The sequence below is a fragment of the Choloepus didactylus genome, chromosome 13 (assembly GCF_015220235.1).
Source record: "Choloepus didactylus isolate mChoDid1 chromosome 13, mChoDid1.pri, whole genome shotgun sequence".
NCBI classification, from domain to species: Eukaryota; Metazoa; Chordata; class Mammalia; order Pilosa; family Megalonychidae; genus Choloepus; species Choloepus didactylus.
The window spans coordinates 15,926,954-15,944,783 of NC_051319.1; the positions used below are offsets into that span (position 1 = coordinate 15,926,954).

The 17,830-nt window shown below is 36.7% G+C and overlaps 1 protein-coding gene across 1 annotated transcript in view; it reads left to right on the forward strand.

The window, feature by feature from the left end:
- Positions 1-17,830, forward strand: part of JMY (junction mediating and regulatory protein, p53 cofactor) — a 169,093-nt gene that overhangs the window by 87,508 nt on the left and 63,755 nt on the right. The window contains exon 3 of the mRNA XM_037801231.1: positions 7,592-7,742. Within this exon, the coding sequence (XP_037657159.1) occupies positions 7,592-7,742 (151 nt within the window). The remainder of the gene's footprint in view (positions 1-7,591; positions 7,743-17,830) is intronic.

Consider the following 17,830-nt stretch of genomic DNA (forward strand, 5'->3'; position numbering starts at 1 on the left):
AAGACTATGGAACTACTAGGGAAGCATCTTCAGGAATTTGCGTTAGGCAAAGGTTTCTTAGAGCTTAAACTAAAAGCATGAGCAGCAAAAGAGAAGGTAAATGGGATCACATCAAAAATAAAAACTTTGTGCACCATGAAATTAAAAAGACAACCCATGGAATGGAAGAAAATATTTGGAAACCATGTATCTGATAGGGGTTTAATATCTAGAATTTATAAAGAAATCCTAAAATTCAACAACAAAAAGACAAGGTAATCAAAAATGGTCAAAGAACTTGAATAGGCATTTCTCCAAAGAAGATACACAGATGGCCAAAATGCACATGAAAAGATACCATCATTAGCCATCAGGGAAATGCAAATCAAAACCACAATGAGACACCACTTTATGAGAATGGTTATTAAAAAAAACACATACACACACATACACACAAAAAAACAGGTGTTGGAGAGGATGTGGAGAAACAGGAACATTTGTTCATTGTTTGTGGCAATATAAAATGGTTCAACCGCTGTGGAAAACAGTTTGGTAGTTCCTCAGAAAATTAAGTATAGAATTACCTTATGATCCAGCAGTCCCTTGAGAAGATATTTGCACACTGATATTCATAGTAGCATTGTTAACAATTGCCAAAATATGGAAGCAGCCCAAGTGTCCACCAACAGATAAATCGGTAAGGCAAATGTATATTCTTACAAGGGAACATTATGAAGTTGGGAAAAGGAATGATGCATGCGACAACGGGGATTAACCTTGAAGACCTCATGAATGAAAGAAGCCAGACAAAAAAGGACAAATATTGTATGCTCTCATTGATATGAAACAATTAAAATAAGCAAATTCATATTTAGAAACTAGAATATAGGTTACCAGGAGCTGAGGAGGGATAGGGAAGGGAGAGTTTAAGCTTAATTGTTAGAGAATTTCTCTTGAGGGTGATGGAAAGTTGTGGTAATGGATGATGATGATGGTAGCACAACATTGTGAATGCAGTTATCACCACTGAAGTATATATCTAAATGAGGATACTGGCAGAAATTGTGCATTGTGTATTTGTCACTAAGATAAAATTAAAAAGAAAATACACACAATCCAATGATTTTATTTTAGCAAATGGTCCTCTAGTCCTGCAGAATCCTTAAGATGAAGTGTGTATACCTGAATATATACATGCTACTAAGAATCCCACAGTGGTTTCCTCTTGCCTATCACGTTTAACACAAACTCCTCAGCCTGAGATTTAAAGGCCTCATAGTGATGATAACTTACTTTTCTAATCTTAGCTGCCATTACTCTTATCTTATTGATCTAACCTCTTGCAATGCTGGACTACTTTCCCTTACCACTTACTGATCTTACCCTTTTCAGGACTTTTGCTCAGGTTGATTCTTGACTCCAGTATATGCCTTTTGTGTGGTGCTTTTACCCATATACTCCATATGTACCTGTCAGAAACCCACCCCTTCTTTAAAGCTCTCTGCAATTATGAACCTCAGTGAAGTCTGTCCTGATAAGCATTACATGCATTGTGTTCCCCCAATAACTTTTCCTTCTTTCTTAGTTCTTAAAATATCTTTGTTCCTTTTACCCAGAGACACTTTTCACTATCTTCAATACCTGGTTAAAATACTACCTGTTCTTCAAGAATCCATTCACTCATCATGTTCTCTAGAAAGTCTATACAGACTTTGCATGCTGACCTTCCCATGGCTGGTGCCTCCCCATGGTATCCTAGACATACCTCTGTCATGACAGTTTTTCATACTCTATTGTAATTCCTTATTTCAATGGCATTGTCCTCTATTAAGCTGAACATCTTGCTATTTGTTTTGGTTTGCTAAAGCTGTTGAAATGCAGTATCCCAGGAATGGACTGGCTTTTAACAATGGCGGTTTATTAGCTTACAAATTTACAGTTCTAAAGCCTTGAAAATGTCCAAATTAAGGCATCAACGGGATGACACCTGGGCTCTGAAGAAAGGCTTCTGGCATCTGGGGACCCCTCTGTCACGTGGAAAGGCACATGACTGGCATCTGCTGGTCCTTTGCTCCAGGTTTTTGTTGCCTTCAGCTTTGGTTCCAGTGGCTTCCTCTGTGAGTCCTCTCTTAGCTCCTCTGGTGCTTTTTCTCCCTAAGCTCTTTCTCTCTTTATCTTCTCATGAAGTACTCTAGTACAAGGATTAAGACCCACCTTGAGTCGTCTGGGTCACATCTCAGTTGAAATAACCTAACCAAAAGGTCCCACCCACAATAGGTCTGCACCCACAGGAATGAATTAAAAGAAAATGGCCTTTTCTGGGGTACATAACACCAAACCACCACACTGTTTTTAGGGTTACATCATTGTTTTGAATGAGCAATGAGTTTTTAGTGATTTGTCACAGCTAGTAAATAAATACCTTCTCATTTCAAGATAGGTGTCTTCATCACAGATATCTCTGCCCTCACTTCCTTCAATTAGATTGTAAGCTTCTTGGTAGGAGAATGGGTCTTACTCATACTCATATTTACTTCCCCTGAATCACTTTGTACAGTGGTCTTTTTATTCAAATCATACAGTTAAAACAATTTCCAGATGTTAGCCTTGGGAAAATCTAAATGGGAGAAGAAAATCTGCCATATCCAGTAGCATCATTTAAGTTTTACTCCTGCAGTAGGAAGTTGGAGATACTACAGTCATCTTCTTAAAGAATTCCAGTCCTGAGTAGTAGGGAATAGGGTATCAAGAATCCAAGCCTCCACTCCTAGCTTTATTTTATTTGCTTGGCACATTTTTTTTTTAATTCAGTTTTGTGATATAGTCACATACCCTACAGTCATCCACAGTGCACAGTCAGTTCACACTACTATCATATAGTTGTACATTCATCACCAAAATCAATTTTTGAACATTTTCTTTTTTTAATGCAATTTTATTGAGATGTATTCACATAACATACAATCCTTCAAAGTGTACAGTCAGTTGTTCATAGTTGTGCATTGATCACCACAGTCAATCTTGGAACATTTTCATTACTCCAAAAAAAAAAAAAAAAATACAAGAATAACACCCCAAACATCCCATCCCCCCTATTATTCATTTAATTTTTCCTGTTTTTCTACCCACCTGCCCATATACTGGATAAAGGGATTGTGAGTCACAAGGTTTTCACAATCATACAGTCACACCATGTAAGCTACATAGTTGTACAGTTGTCTTCAAGAATCAAGACTACTGGGTTGCAGTTCGACAGTTTCAGGTATCTCCTTCTAACTATTCCAATACACTAAAAACTAAAAAGGAATATCTATATAATGCAAAAGAATAACCTCCAGAATCACCTCTTGACTTTATTGTTTCATTTCTCTTCCCCTTTTGGTCAAGAAGACTTTCTCAGTTCCAGATGCCAGGTCCAGGCTCATCTGTGGGAGTCATGTCCCACGTTGCCAGGGAGATTTACACCCCTGGGAGTCATGTCCCACGTAGAAAGGAGAGCAGTGAGTTCACCTGCTGAGTGGGCTTAGAGAGAGAGAGCCACATCTGAGCAACAAAGAGGTTCTCTGGGTGAGACTCTTAGACACAGTTATAAGTAGGCTTAGTCCCTTCTTTGCAGTATCAAGCTTCATAACCTTAAGCCCCAAGATCGAGGAGGGCTCGGCCTTCTAAGTTGGTAGTCCCCAATGCTTGTGAAAATATCAGTAATTCCCCAGGTGGGAAGTTTAATATTTCCACGTTTTCCCCCAGTCCCTCAGGGGGATTTTGGAAATACTTTTTATTCTCTGCCCAAATTACTTTGGGATGTATTGGGGCTTCACACTAACCTTTACAGACCAACCAGATCTCACTCTCTGTGTAATTATGGTATTTGAATAAACTGACCATACAAGTTAAATTATTTAGTGTGCTACAGAAAATACAGATTTTGCACCAAATAAGCGTCTCTTCCTTTGGTCTCAAACAGAAGTTGAAGTTTTAAAGCACAGTTAATATCATCCTTTACCCTTTAGTCTGATGAGGCACCGTTTTTATAGTCCTAGAAATGGAGCGCACATAGTTTCTGTTTCCCAACTTTCAAGGGAGACATTTAAGTTCTGATTATATCTTCACATCCCCCTACTCCCCTTCACTCTGGAAAAAAGTGGTAATTCATAATTTTGCCTTTTGCTGGGCCTCATATATGAAAACATGAGCTCATTGTTTGCTTGACCAGAAACAGGAAACCTCTGGGATAATATGTCTTCAGCCTGTCTAGTTGGTGTGACTTGTGAATGTAAGAAAAGATGAAAGCATTTTTTTCTTGTTTATTATTATAAAAAATATATCTTCAATGAAGGAAATTTGGAAAGTACAGAAGGTTTTATAAAAGAAACCCATAATCCACATCAAAAGTTGACATCAATAATAATGCATCTGGCATATTTTGTCTTTTTTTTTTTCCTGGGCATTCTTTTATGTAATTGAAGTTATATCTGTGATTTTGACCTGTTCCCACTTAATAATTTGGCGTATGCATTTTTCTATGTTACTATAAATTCTTCGTAAGCATTAATTATTGAATAGAATTGTATTTTTTAGGTGTATCATACATAACTTTCTCTGCTGTTAGATATCTAGGATCTGCTTTTTCCTTTATTTCAAACTTCATTGCAGTGAACATCTTTGGTTATTGTTCTTTGAAGGTATTTTCTTTAAAATACCTTCAAAGCATATGGTATCATAAAATATTTTCCATATACCATCAGCAGAGTGTGTGTCTATTTTATCATGACCACACCAGCCCTGGAGAGTCTCCTGTTTTTAATATTTACTTACTGAGTTTTTCTAAATGATTTTTTATCCCACCATCCAAACCAATTTTGTATCTTCTTTCCTCCTCTCTTCTGCACCAACTTATTTTTATCTTGCCTCTTTTTTTTTATGGGGGAAATTGGAAACTGTCAAACAGAAGCTCCCTCACCCTTCATCTACCAAATCCAAAACTTGTCTGTCTTTGTTTCTGTGGAGGAAGTGTGCCTCCATTTCCCAAGAGCAAATTGCTACACCAATTCTCTGGATCCTCTCCCTTTCCATCTTCTCAGGGACCTTGTTACTTTAATTAGCTCTGTCTTTTTCCAATTCTTCAGGTTCTCCCTCTGCTGAATACCTCTCATCACCACTCAACCTACTGCAGTATCTCCCCCCCTTTTAAAAAAAAAAAACAACAAAAAAATCTCTTCCTTAACCCTGTCCTCTTCTAACTCACCCTTTTTTCTCTATTTCCGCACATGATCACATTTTCAGAAGAATCTTTACATGTCCACATTTCTCTCCTTTCATTAAGGAAAATATATGAGGTTTTTTTTTTTTTTTTACTACCTTCAGTCATTCAGGAAATATTTTAGATTGCCTAGTTCATACCAGGCAGTGAGCTAGTGCGAAGCAAATAAATCTATGCAGTCTCTTCTCTTGTGGAACTTAACAGAGTTGGAAGCAGTCAGTATTTACAAGTTCACAAAATTGTGTAAAGTATGATTGTGATAAGTGCCAGAAAAGAAAGATGTATGTATTGCTCTGAAGAGCTTATAATGAAGAGTCAGAGAAGGCTTCCATGAACTAGAAATTGAGCAGACACCTGAAGATGGGATGAGAGTGAATAGGCACAGGGAGTTTGACTGTTGCTCCAGAACCACTGTTGCTAAGTTTAGTGATTTTCATGCTGTTGGGTCCATGGATGCTATTTGTCCTCCTGCTTGAACTCTAAGTGTCTTTTCAATCTTGCTGCTTTTGTTATTCTACACTTCCACACTGGCCACCAGCTCTGGCTTTGTTTCTTCTGGTTCTTTTCCACCCAACTTCAGAATGTTAGAATTCCTTAGGGTTCACTCATGAACCTTTTTCTTATGACTTCTTTAGGTGAGTTCATTTACTCTCATTACTTTATATGTGCTCTCTGTGTCAAGGATACCCAGTTGTGTATCTCTGGCCATGATCTTTGCAAAGTCAAACTTAACATATATATGCAAAACTAAAACCTTGGTCTTCTACACTTTAAAATCTGTTATTCCTCCATTGTTTTTTTTTTTTTTTTCTTTTTTTTAATTAAATTCAGTTTTATTGAAATACATTCACACACCATACAATCATCCATGGTATACAATCCACTGTCCACAATATGATAACATAGTTATGCGTTTATCACCACAATCTATCTCTGAACATTGAACATTTTCCTTACATCAGAAAGAACCAGACATTGTTTATTTTTTGAGGAAATGGCACTTCCATGTACATATTTTTTCCCACTAACACTGTAGTCATTCTTAACCCTTCCTTCTGCCTTGCCATTGCCTCCCACTGTTGATAAATTGCTGACTATGTTTTGGGCACTATGGTAATTGTTCTTTCATATATTTTCCTCTATCTCTGGAAAATTCTTACCTTTGTTTGCTTAGGAAGCGGTATATTGTTGCTTCAAGACTAAAGTTTAATGTTTCCTTCCTCAGGGTTAAGGGTGTGAAATTTCCAGGTGACTAAAATTTTGTTTTGGTTTTAGACTCTTTTAATTTCTATTTATTGCATTGTTTAGAAATTGTGGTTTTTATTATTTCTTTTGAAATTCATTACACATTTTTTTTGTAGCTTAATGACACTTGGTGAATTTTTAAATGTGCCATGAGTGAGTTAATATTTTTCTCTATGATGTTTTTTTCATCATCCTCATAATAGTGTTATTAACTTGTCATTTCATTTTTAACAGTCTTTTCCATATAGATGGTGAAGCAGGGTTGTGTACAAAGGGTTCATTGCTGTTATCTGTTCTTGCTAAATTTTACTTTTATTTCATTTTACAGGTACCTGTGTAGTGCTTTGGAATGTGCTTTGATATTAACATGGTCACTTCTGTGGGTTTTATTTTAGCATTTGCCTGGTATATCCTTGTCCGTCATTTGAATTTTAACTTTCCTTTGTCCTTTTGTATTAGCTGTTGTGGCTCTTGTAAATAATACATAGCTAGTTCTTTATGTTGTTTTTTTAATCCAGTCTTTCGGTTTGCATATAGGCTGATTTTTGTATACTTTTGATCTTAAAATCTGAGTTTTCAGTTATTTCACATCTTTAATGTCAGTTATTAAATACATATTTTATTGGCGTAAGTAATTCTTAACCTTGAAAACATGGTTGTCATAAAGGAGGAAACAAAGTTTTGATTATATCAACATCCCCAAATAATTAGTCTTAACATTTTGGTATATAGCCTTTGCTCATATATACATAGGGAGGGAGGGAGGTGGAAGGGAAAAAGGGAAGGAGGGGAGAGGGGAGTGAGGGAGAAAACTATTTTGTCACTTGCTTTTTTCACGTAATATAGTACAAACAGCTTTCTCTGTCAGATATCTTCAACATCATTGTTAATTACAAGCAAGTTTCTCTGTCAGATATCTTCAACATCACTGTTAATTCACTTATTTTGTAAATTAATAGCTTGGCAGTCAAAGATCTACTCTAGAGTAGGAAGGAGCAGTTATTCTTTGTTTTAATACCAACACAAATGAGTGGCACATAAACATTCAGTAAATGTTCGAAGAATCAAAGAAAGAAATGAACTTAATTTTTCTTTTTTTCTCTAAAGATTTCCATGGAGAATGATTATTTAGGTCCCCGAAGAATTGAGAGTCTACAAAAAGAAGATACTGATTGGCAGCGGAAAGCTCATATGGCTGTCTTGTCTATTCAAGATCTTACTGTCAAATATTTTGAAATAACAGCTAAAGCTCAAAAAGGTAAGTTTACCAGTAACATTATCCTTGTTAGTATTTTTGAAAATGAGGAATTAAATATTTTATGTTCAGAATAGTTATCTATAAAAGTATATGAAGATCACTCATAACCTAGCAGTTAGAAAAGACCACTATGAAGAAATTAAAGATTATCTTTTCAATCTTTTTTGGCCTATCTGTATACATATAGCTCAATTTTAAGAAATAATAATTATTTTGTCATACAAATCTGTGACCTTTTGTTCAACTAAACTCAATATTTCCAGTGTTACTAAGAACTCTAGTAAAAGTTTCTAACTTAAAACAAATAAAAAGGCAACAACACAGTTTCTTCAAATGAAAACTTTATAGAATTCCAACATTTTGGAATATGAAGAAGGGTGCTGCTCTGGTTAAGGGTGGCCCCACCCTCTTGATTTACCCATTCCTAGTTCCATTCTCTCCAATTCCCAGCCTCAGGTATCCACAGAAATACTTCCATCACCCCTTGATATGTAGTTTAAAATCATTGCTGTTTATTAGCTTATCTTTCTGTTTGTTGACCTGTATAACTATCTGGCATTAATTTAGTTTAGCATTCAGGTTATTGTTTAGCAAATCCATATTTTCTTAAAAGTGTCACTTGAAGCAGTTTACCGCTTCAGAATGCTAGTCTTGTATGAGAGTGCTTTCTTTGATTTCTTATCAACATTTGGCATTATCATTAAAAAAATAAAACTCGCAGTTCAATAAATGAAAACTAGTTTCATGTTTTTAAGTTTTGAATTTTTTTGTATATTACTGAGTGTTGATCTTTTTTGTTTTTATGTAATAATTGATATTTGCATATCCTTTTTTTCCAGTTAATATCTTTTGCCCACTTTTTATTGGGGTGTTTATCTCTTTTTATTGAACTGTGAGTTCCGTTTTGTCATATGTTTACATTATAGTTATATAGTAACTCCTTGTCATTTGTTGGAAATACCTATTCCTAGATTGTTTAATTTTATTATGTAAATTATTTCTCGAAACCATCAGTTTTGTTTTTTTTTTTTATTCCTTTGTATTTTGAAATAGCTTCAAACTTACAGCACTTGCAAAAATAAAACAAATCCATTTGGAGAACTCCACCACATCCTCACTCCCCCGGATACCCATATCCTCCATTTTTAACATTTTGCCACCATTTCTGTATCATTCTATTTTTCTAACTATTTTTTGAACATTTGTGAGCAGGTTGCACACATTCATGCTCCTTGAACACATAGTACTGGTATGTACATTTCCTATGAATAAGGATATTCACTTGTGTAATCACCTTAATGCAGTTATCAAGTTCAAGAAATGTAACATTGATATAAAGCTTATATTCTGTTTCATTTTTTTCTCATGTCCCAATACTGTCCTTTTGAACCTCTTCCATTCTTAGATCCCATCCACTGTCATGTATTGAATTTAATTATTGTCATTATATCTTTAGTTTCTCTTCTTTTTTTCCTAATTGTGGAAACATATATGCCACATAAATCTTCCTATCCCAACCCTTCCCAAGCTTACCATTTCAGATTAATCAGATTCATAATGTTGCATTCCCCTCCCTCTCCACCACCATCCATTACTGTAACTTTTCTTTCACCTTAAGCAGAAACCCTAAACTCATGTTGCAGTAACTGCCCATTGCCTCTGCTCCCCACTGCTGGTACCCTGTACTCTGCTCTGTCTCTTTCAGAGTTTTATATTCTCTGCTATTTTCTTTGTGGTTATGGATCTTAAGTTTAACACTCTAAGAGCCTAGTTTGTTGTGATACCAACTTAACAATTTCAATAGCATGCATGAATATGTTCTTGTGCCTGTCCATTCCCCCGCCTTTATGTGGTTTTTGTCAGAAATTACATATTCATACATTATGAGTCCAAAACCATTGATTAATCATTACATTTTATGCATTTGCCTTTTATACTGGCTCTTAACCAACAGGCCAAGAAGTGATGCGTTTGCCTTTTAAATCCTGTAGGAAGTAAGAAGTGGAGTTACAAGTAAAAACAGTACAATAGTACTAGCATCAATGATTACCCATGTTATTACCTTCTCTGGAGGTCTTTATTTCTTCATGTGTCTTTAGTCAGTTGTCTAGCATCCTTTCCTTTCAACTTGCAGAACTCTCTTTGGCGTTTATTGTAGGGCCTATTCAGTGGTGACGGGGTCCCTCAGCTTTCGTTTATCTGGAATATCTTGATTTCTCCCTCATTTTTGAAAGACAGTTTTACCAGATACACAATTCTTGGTTTGCAGTTCTTTGCTTTCAGTACTTTAAATATGTTTTCCCACTGCCTTCTTTGGCATTCAACTGTTTGATTATTGGTGTTGTGATCTATTTGGGTTTATCCTGTTTGGAATTTATCATGATGTGGTGTGGATCTATTTGGGTTTATCCTGTTTGGAATTTGTTGAGCATCTTAGATGTGTATATTCATCTCTTTTGTTAAATTTGGGAAATTTTCAGTCATTATTTGCATATTTGCTCTGCCTCTTTTCTCTTTTTTCTTCTGGACCGTAAATCTGTACTGGGAATGTGAGCTGATTCCCTGCCCAGCCAGTGAGGGGATGGAGGTAGGGCCAGCCAGGGCCCCTAGATATCCTAGAAATCCTGCTTTTAAGTGGCTTTTTTTCTTGATTCATTGCTTGCCCTGTTACTGCAATCCTTGAACTATTTTCTGGAGCTTTTAGAAAGATGTTTCAGAGAGTTCTTATTGGTTGTTCAAAGCTTCTGTGGGGTGTAGGAGCCTTGAAGCATCTTACTCAACCATCTCAAATCAGATTAAGTCAAGCCCAAATCATCTGCTTTTAAAGAATGATTTCTTCCTTTTAAATCTTTAAATTCTGTTTCTTAATTTTTTGTATTTTCTGAAATAAATTTCTAAATTTTTCCAAATAGTTAAAAGTTATTTTAATAAATTTACCCACTAAAAATCTTTTATATACTTGGATTTCTTTCTGGACTTTCTTTTCTTTTCCAGTGATATATCGTCTCTGTTCTTATGATTATTATCGCTGTATAATGAATTTTATTACCCAGCTCAAGTCACCCCCTATCATTATCATTTTTCAGAATTTTCTTGGTTATTAATTATTCTTCCCTAAGAGTAATGTAATCCTTTAAAATTTTAAGTTATTTCTATTAATGCTATTTTATTATATTATTAATTATATTATTAATGCAATTTTGATAAAAATTACAGCACTTTTTAGAATTTGACAAGAGAATTGTGACATTAATAGAGAAGAATAATGCCTTGTTTATTTCTATGTTAATATGATATTTTGAAAAATTAGTGTGTTGGTATAAGTTGTCATTTATTCAAGTCTTGTTTTCTTCAGGAAAGTTTTGTTGTTTTTTAATCTAGGGCTCTACACATTTTTTGTTCAGTTCATTTTTTGCACGTTGTATGTTTTATTTTTGTTACTGTGAAAGGAGTTAAAGTGGGTCCTTTGACAACTTTTGAACTTTATTTTTTAACCCTTAACCCTTTGTTCTTCTTTTGGTGCTGAATGTGGTATAGAATGTGTTAAGATGCTTACTCAAATGTTTTATGTCTATATAAAGTGAAATTTGATAGCTATGATATAACTTTTTGAGTAATTATATGTGATTTTTACTTTTTGAAGAATAAAGAAAAAAGTGATTTGCTTCTTAGGTTTTATATTTGTTTTAGATACGTAGAATTGTAGTTAATATTTAGGTTTTGTATGTAAGTGCTTTCCCTAATTCTTTTAAGATACGTTTTACTCACTGATGCCTGTTGGTTTTGATATTCACATGGGTGACTTTCTATAGGTGCTTGAAATGATATCTAACCAAGATGCTTATTGCTACTTTTTAAACTCATTTTAGAGGTTTAGCCATTAAGGCTGATGTGCCACATCTTTTGTTTCCTGGAATGTGATATTTGTCTAAGCAGATAGCAGTATCAGCATAGAAAGTTTTAACTGGACCGTATTACTTGCCTTCTCACCCCCATTTTTATTAGGAAGATAGCATGACAACATTAAGGCATTTTAAAAGTCACATAAAATCTATTACTCTTTCAACATTCTTTGTCTTGTATTCTTTCACATACATTTATGTACATTTCAAATTATTTAAATGTTTTTCATTTGAAAATACGCTACATTGAGATAGGATATTACCTTAAAACCTGTAGACATTAAAAGGATAATAAGTGTATTCTACCAAAAAAAAAAAACACAATGCATACTGCAATGACTTCTGACACCAACTACAATAGTTTTCATTCTTAACTACCTGGAGTTAGATTCCACAGGTTAAAGCACAGTACCAAGACTGCCCTCAGTTTAGACACCAGTCATAAGTTTTGGGGGTCCTCAGCCACCGACATTTCTGATGAGCTGGCTACAAATTCAGTGATTCCTATCATCCCTTTAGGTTTAGTAATTCCCTAGAATAAGTCACAAAACTCAAGAAAGTGCTATTCTTACAATTACAGTTTTATTGTAGTGAAAAGGATACTAATGAATAGAGACATAGGGCATAGAGTGAGCCACAAAACTCAAGAAAGTGCTATTCTTACAATTACAGTTTTATTATAGTGAACAGGATACAAATGAAAAGGATACAAATGAGTGGAGACACACAGGGCAAGGTCTGGGAGGGTCTCCATAGAGAAATAATTCCTCAACCTCTTCACACATCAATATATTTTATCAATCAGAGAAGCTTTCTGTGTCCAGAGTTTTAACTGGGGTCCCATCACATAGTCATGATTGATTGACTCAGTACCCATGTGGTTGAATTCAATCTCCAGCCCCTCTTCCCTCCTTGAAAGTTGGGCTGATATGATGTGGCTGGAAGCCCACATGGTTGGTCTTTCTGCTGTAGCCAGCCCTCTCCCTAATACTACCCTAAGATTTTCTGGTATGGCTGGTCCCATCCTGAGTCATCTTGTTGGTATAAACCATCAAGAGTGGTCAAGGGTCCATCATTAATAAGAAAAGACACTTCTATCGGTGGAAATTCCAAAGGTTAAGAGGGTATCTCCAGGAACAAGGAACTAAGAACAACCAATTCGGGGGATTCTGGGAAGATGGGGGCATAGAAAGAAGTGGAAGACTTAGTCGCCCCCAGAACAATTCATAAATGAACAAAAAAAACAGTAAATAACCTGGAATAACAGTGGGGAGACAAACGTGACCGTACACTCAACATCCACTGACCTGAATTGGGAGGAATGCCCGAGATTACAGCATAAAATCTGTAAGTAAAACTGCGGACCCACTCTGAGAGCCGAGAACCTAGAGCCGAGAGCCCCTCCCTCACGGAAGCCGTGTGGTGCACTCTCTCAGCCCAGCTCCAAGTGAGGTTTTAATATTAACTGCTCAGTACAGACAGCAAATCCTCAACAAGCAGACAGAGGCTTTTGGTGACAACTGACCTTGGGAGAATCGGGACATATCTGTCTCAGGATAGGGGGCCCAGAGAATCGGGTGCTATCTCTGGCTGATGGGTGAACCTGGGAGTATTTCTGTCCCTCGCGTGCTCCCTCTGGAGAAAACCTCAGCTGTTCTCAGCCCACAAAGCGTTGCAGTAAAGACAGCCTCAGACATTCTGCATTCTGAAACGAGCTGAGAGCCCCGTGGCACAGCCCGGCGGCCCAGGGTTTCCCTTGAGGGACGGCGCACACTGGTGACGTAGCACGGCATTCCCTCGGCTGAGCTCTTGGAGGATTGCAGCTGGGAGGGGGGACCTGCTCGGAGAACCCAGGGAGGCTACGCCAAGTATGGTGGTTTGTGGGACAGCGAGAGAGGGGGTCTGGGGCTGAACGGAAATGAAGGCTTAGACCTTGCGGCAGCCTTGAATCTCCTGGAACCTGGGAGATTTGAACAGTAGAAGTGCCCTTCCTCCCTGGCCACCCATACACACGCCCCACATTCAGGGCGGACGGCTCCAGCAACACACCTAAACTGAATTCTCCAACTGAACCCACAAGAATCATCTCCCCACACACTGCGGAAAAAACGTTGAGAACTGACTTGAGAGATATAGGTGACTCACAGACGCCATCTGCTGGTTAGTTAAAGTGTACATCACCAAACTGTGTCTCTGAAAAATTAGATCGATATCCTTTTTTTTGTTACAACTTGAAAGAACCCTGTCAAGCAAAACACATGCCAAGAGGCCAAAAACAACAGAAAATCTTAATGCGTATGATAAAACCAGACAATATGGAGAATCCAGCTCCAAACACAGAAATCAAGATTTCGGAAGAAGCATTGTACCTCGCACAATTAATCAAAGAACTACAATCGAAGAACAAAAACATGGCAAAGGATTTAAAGGACATCAAGAGGACCATGGCCCAGGATATAAGTGCCATAAAGAAGACCCTAGAAGAGCACAAAGAAGACATTGCAAGAGTAAATTAAAAAATAGAAGATCTTATGGAAATAAAAGAAACTGTTGGCCAAATTAAAAAGACACTGGATATTCACAATACAAGACTAGAGGAAGCTGAACAACATCTCAGTGTCCTAGAAGTCCTCAGAACAGAAAATGAAAGAACAAAAGAAAGAATGGAGAAAAAAATTGAAAAAATCGAAATGGATCTCAGGGATACGATAGATAAAATAAAACATCCAAACTTAAGACTCATTGGTGTCCCAGAAGGGGAAGAGAAGGGTAAAGGTCTAGAAAGAGTATTCAAAGAAATTGTTGGGGAAAACTTCCCAACCTTCTACACAATATAAACACACAAAGCATAAATGCCCAGCGAACTCCAAATAGAATAAATCCAAATAAACCCACCCCAAGACATATTCTGATCAGACTGTCAAATACTGAAGAGAAGGAGCAAGTTCTGAAAGCAGCAAAAGAAAAGCAATTCACCACATACAAAGGAAACAACATAAGACTAAGTAGTGACTACTCAGCGGCCACCATGGAGGCGAGAAGGCAGTAGCATGACATATTTAAAATTCTGAGAGAGAAAAAGTTCCAGTCAACAATACTTTATCCAGCAAAACTCTCCTTCAAATTTGAGGGAGAGCTTAAATTTTTCACAAACAAATGCTGAGAGACTTTGCCAATAAAAGACCTGCCCTACTTCAGATTCTAAAGGAAGCCCTACCAACAGAGAGACAAAGAAAGGAGAAAGAGATATAGACAATTTTAACAGACATATATAGTACCTAACATCCCAAATCACCAGGACACTCACTTTTCTCTAGTGATCACATATCTTTCTCCAGAAGGGACCATAAGCTGGGACATAAAACAAGCCTCAAATTTAAATAAAAAAAAAATTGAATATACTCAAAGAATATTCTCCAACCACAATGGAATACAAATAGAAGTCAATAATTCTTGAACTATAACTCCACTGTTTACTTCCTACATGATAAAAAATACACAAACTCTAAGGACAAATCAGTGGTTTTGAACTCAATGTAAAATATGTAATTTTAGACAACTATATAAAGGTGGGGGAATGAAGGAGTATAGGAACATAGTTTATGTGCTCTATTGAAGTGAAGGTGGTATCAAAGAAAAACAAGATTGATAGGGATTTAAGAAGTTAATTTTAAGCCCCACAGTAAACACAAAGAAATTATCAGAGAATATAACCATAGAGATGAAAAGTAGAGTTTGGGTTAAGAGAAATGGGGGAAGGGGCAATGGGGAGTTAAGAAAGGAGTGTAGGGTTGCTGTTTGAGGTGAAGGGAAATTTCTAGTAATGGATGGTGGGCAAGAGCATAACATCATTCGAAATGTGATTAATCCCACTAATGGAATGCTAGGGAAGGGGTGGAATGGGAAGATTTAGGCTGTATATATGTTTCCACAACTGAAAAAAGAAAAAAAAAAAAGACAGTCTAACTAGATGACATTTGAATGCTAAGGATGAACTTGGATGAGATTGGAGGGTGGGGGACAGGTGGCTCGAAGGGACACAGTTGAGACATAAGGAAAAGGAAATACAGAATGTAAGCTTTGTATCATTGTTGAATCTGTTATACTTCTTAGGTGTGCTTAATGGAATTACATAAAAGAATGTTCTTGTTCATGGAAAATACTTGAATTATAGTGTATGTTCAAGGATGTGTGCAGCTAACTCTCATATGTTCAGAAGACAGCAATAGATGATGGATGATAGGGAGGGAAAGAAATAGCGATGTGACAGTATGTTAAAGTTGGTGGATTGAGCTATTGGGGGAGGGGGGTCAGGGTATGATGGAATTCTGTGTATGGGGCTATTATTGTTTCTGCAACTATTCATGTAACTTTGAATTTATTTCAAAATTAAAAAAAAAACAAAACCAATTCTTTATTGTGCAACAAATAACAAATTCAATAATTCCTTGAAAAATATAAACTACCGTAACTAACTCAAGATGAAATACATGACCTGAATAGACCTATAACTATTAAAGAAATTGAATGTGTAGTAAAAAATCATCTGAAAAAGAATTCTCCAGGCTCATATAGTTTCACTGGCAAATTTTACCAAACATTTGGCAAAGAAATAATACCAACTCTACACAATCCATTTCAGAAAATAGAAGAGGAAGAAGCACTTATTTCCCAGTTTATATTATGAGGTCAGTAGTACCCTGATACCAGAATTACACAGTCCAAAAAAAAAAGAGAGAAAAACTGCAGACCAACATCCCAGTATACATAGGTGCGAAAATCCTCAACAAAATACTAGCAAATTGAATCCAGCAATATTTTTAAAAAAACATAACCATTTGGAGTTTATCCTGGTTCAGTATTTGAAAATAAATCAATGCAGTCTACCGTATTAAATGTCTAAAGCAGTTGTTTTCAACTCAGGGCGGTTTTGCTACCCAAAAGACATTTGCCAGTGTCTGTAGACATTTTTGGTTGTCACACTACAGGAGGTGCTACTGGCATCTATTTGGTAGAGGCCAGAGATTCTTTTAAACATCCTGTGTTTCACAATGTAGCCCCACACAAGAAAGAATTATCTGGCCCAAAATGTCAGTAGTGCTGAGGTTCAGAAGCCCTGGTCTTTTTTTTTTTTTTCTTTAATTCATTTTTATTGATATATATTCACATACCATGCAGTCACACAAAGCATTCATTCAGTTGTTCATAGTACCATTATATACTTGGGCATTCATCACTGAAATTAATTTTTGAACACTTTCATTACCACATACACAACAATAATGAGAATAAAAATTAAAGTGAAAAAGAACAATTAAAGTAAAAAAGAAAACTGGGTGCCTTTTTTTTTTTTTTTGCCTCCATTTTTCTACTCATCCATTCATACACTGGACAAAGGGGAGTGTGGTCTTATATGGCTTTCCCAATCACATTGTCACCCCTCATAAGCTACATTTTTATACAGTCATCTTCTAGAGTCATGGGTTCTGGGTTGTAGTTTGATAGTTTCAGGTATTTACTGTTAGCTATTCCAATTCATTAGAACCTAAAAAGGGTTGTCTATATTGTGGGTAAGAGTGCCCACCAGAGTGACCTCTCGGCTCTTTTTGGAATCTCTCTGCCACTGAAGCTTATTTCATTTCCTTTCACGTCCCCTTTTTGGTCAAGAAGATGCTCTCCATCCCATGATGCCGGGTCTAGATTGTTTCCCAGAAGTCATATTCCACGTTGCCAGGGAGATTCACTCCCCTGGGTGTCAGATCCCACGTAGTGGGGTGGGCAGTGATTTCACCTGCCAAGTTGGCTTAGCTGGAGAGAGAGGGCCACATCTGAGCAACAAAGAGGCATTCGGGAGGAGGCTCTTAGGCACAATTATGGGGAGGCCTAGCCTCTCCTTTGCAGCAAGTCTTCCCAAGGGCAAATCCTGTGGTAGAAGGCTCAACCCATCAAACCACCAGTCCCCTATGTCTGTGGGCATGCTAGCAACCCTCGCGGTGGGGCAGGCCAATACCCCTGCATTCTCCACCAGCTCCTCAAGGGGGCTCTGCATATTTTTTTCCTTGTTTTTTTTTTAAGTCAACTGTATGAAAAATTAAAAAAAATTAAAAATAATTTAAAAAAACATACAATAAAAGAACATTTCAAAGAGACCATAACAAGGGAGTTAGAAAAAGACAACTAACCTAA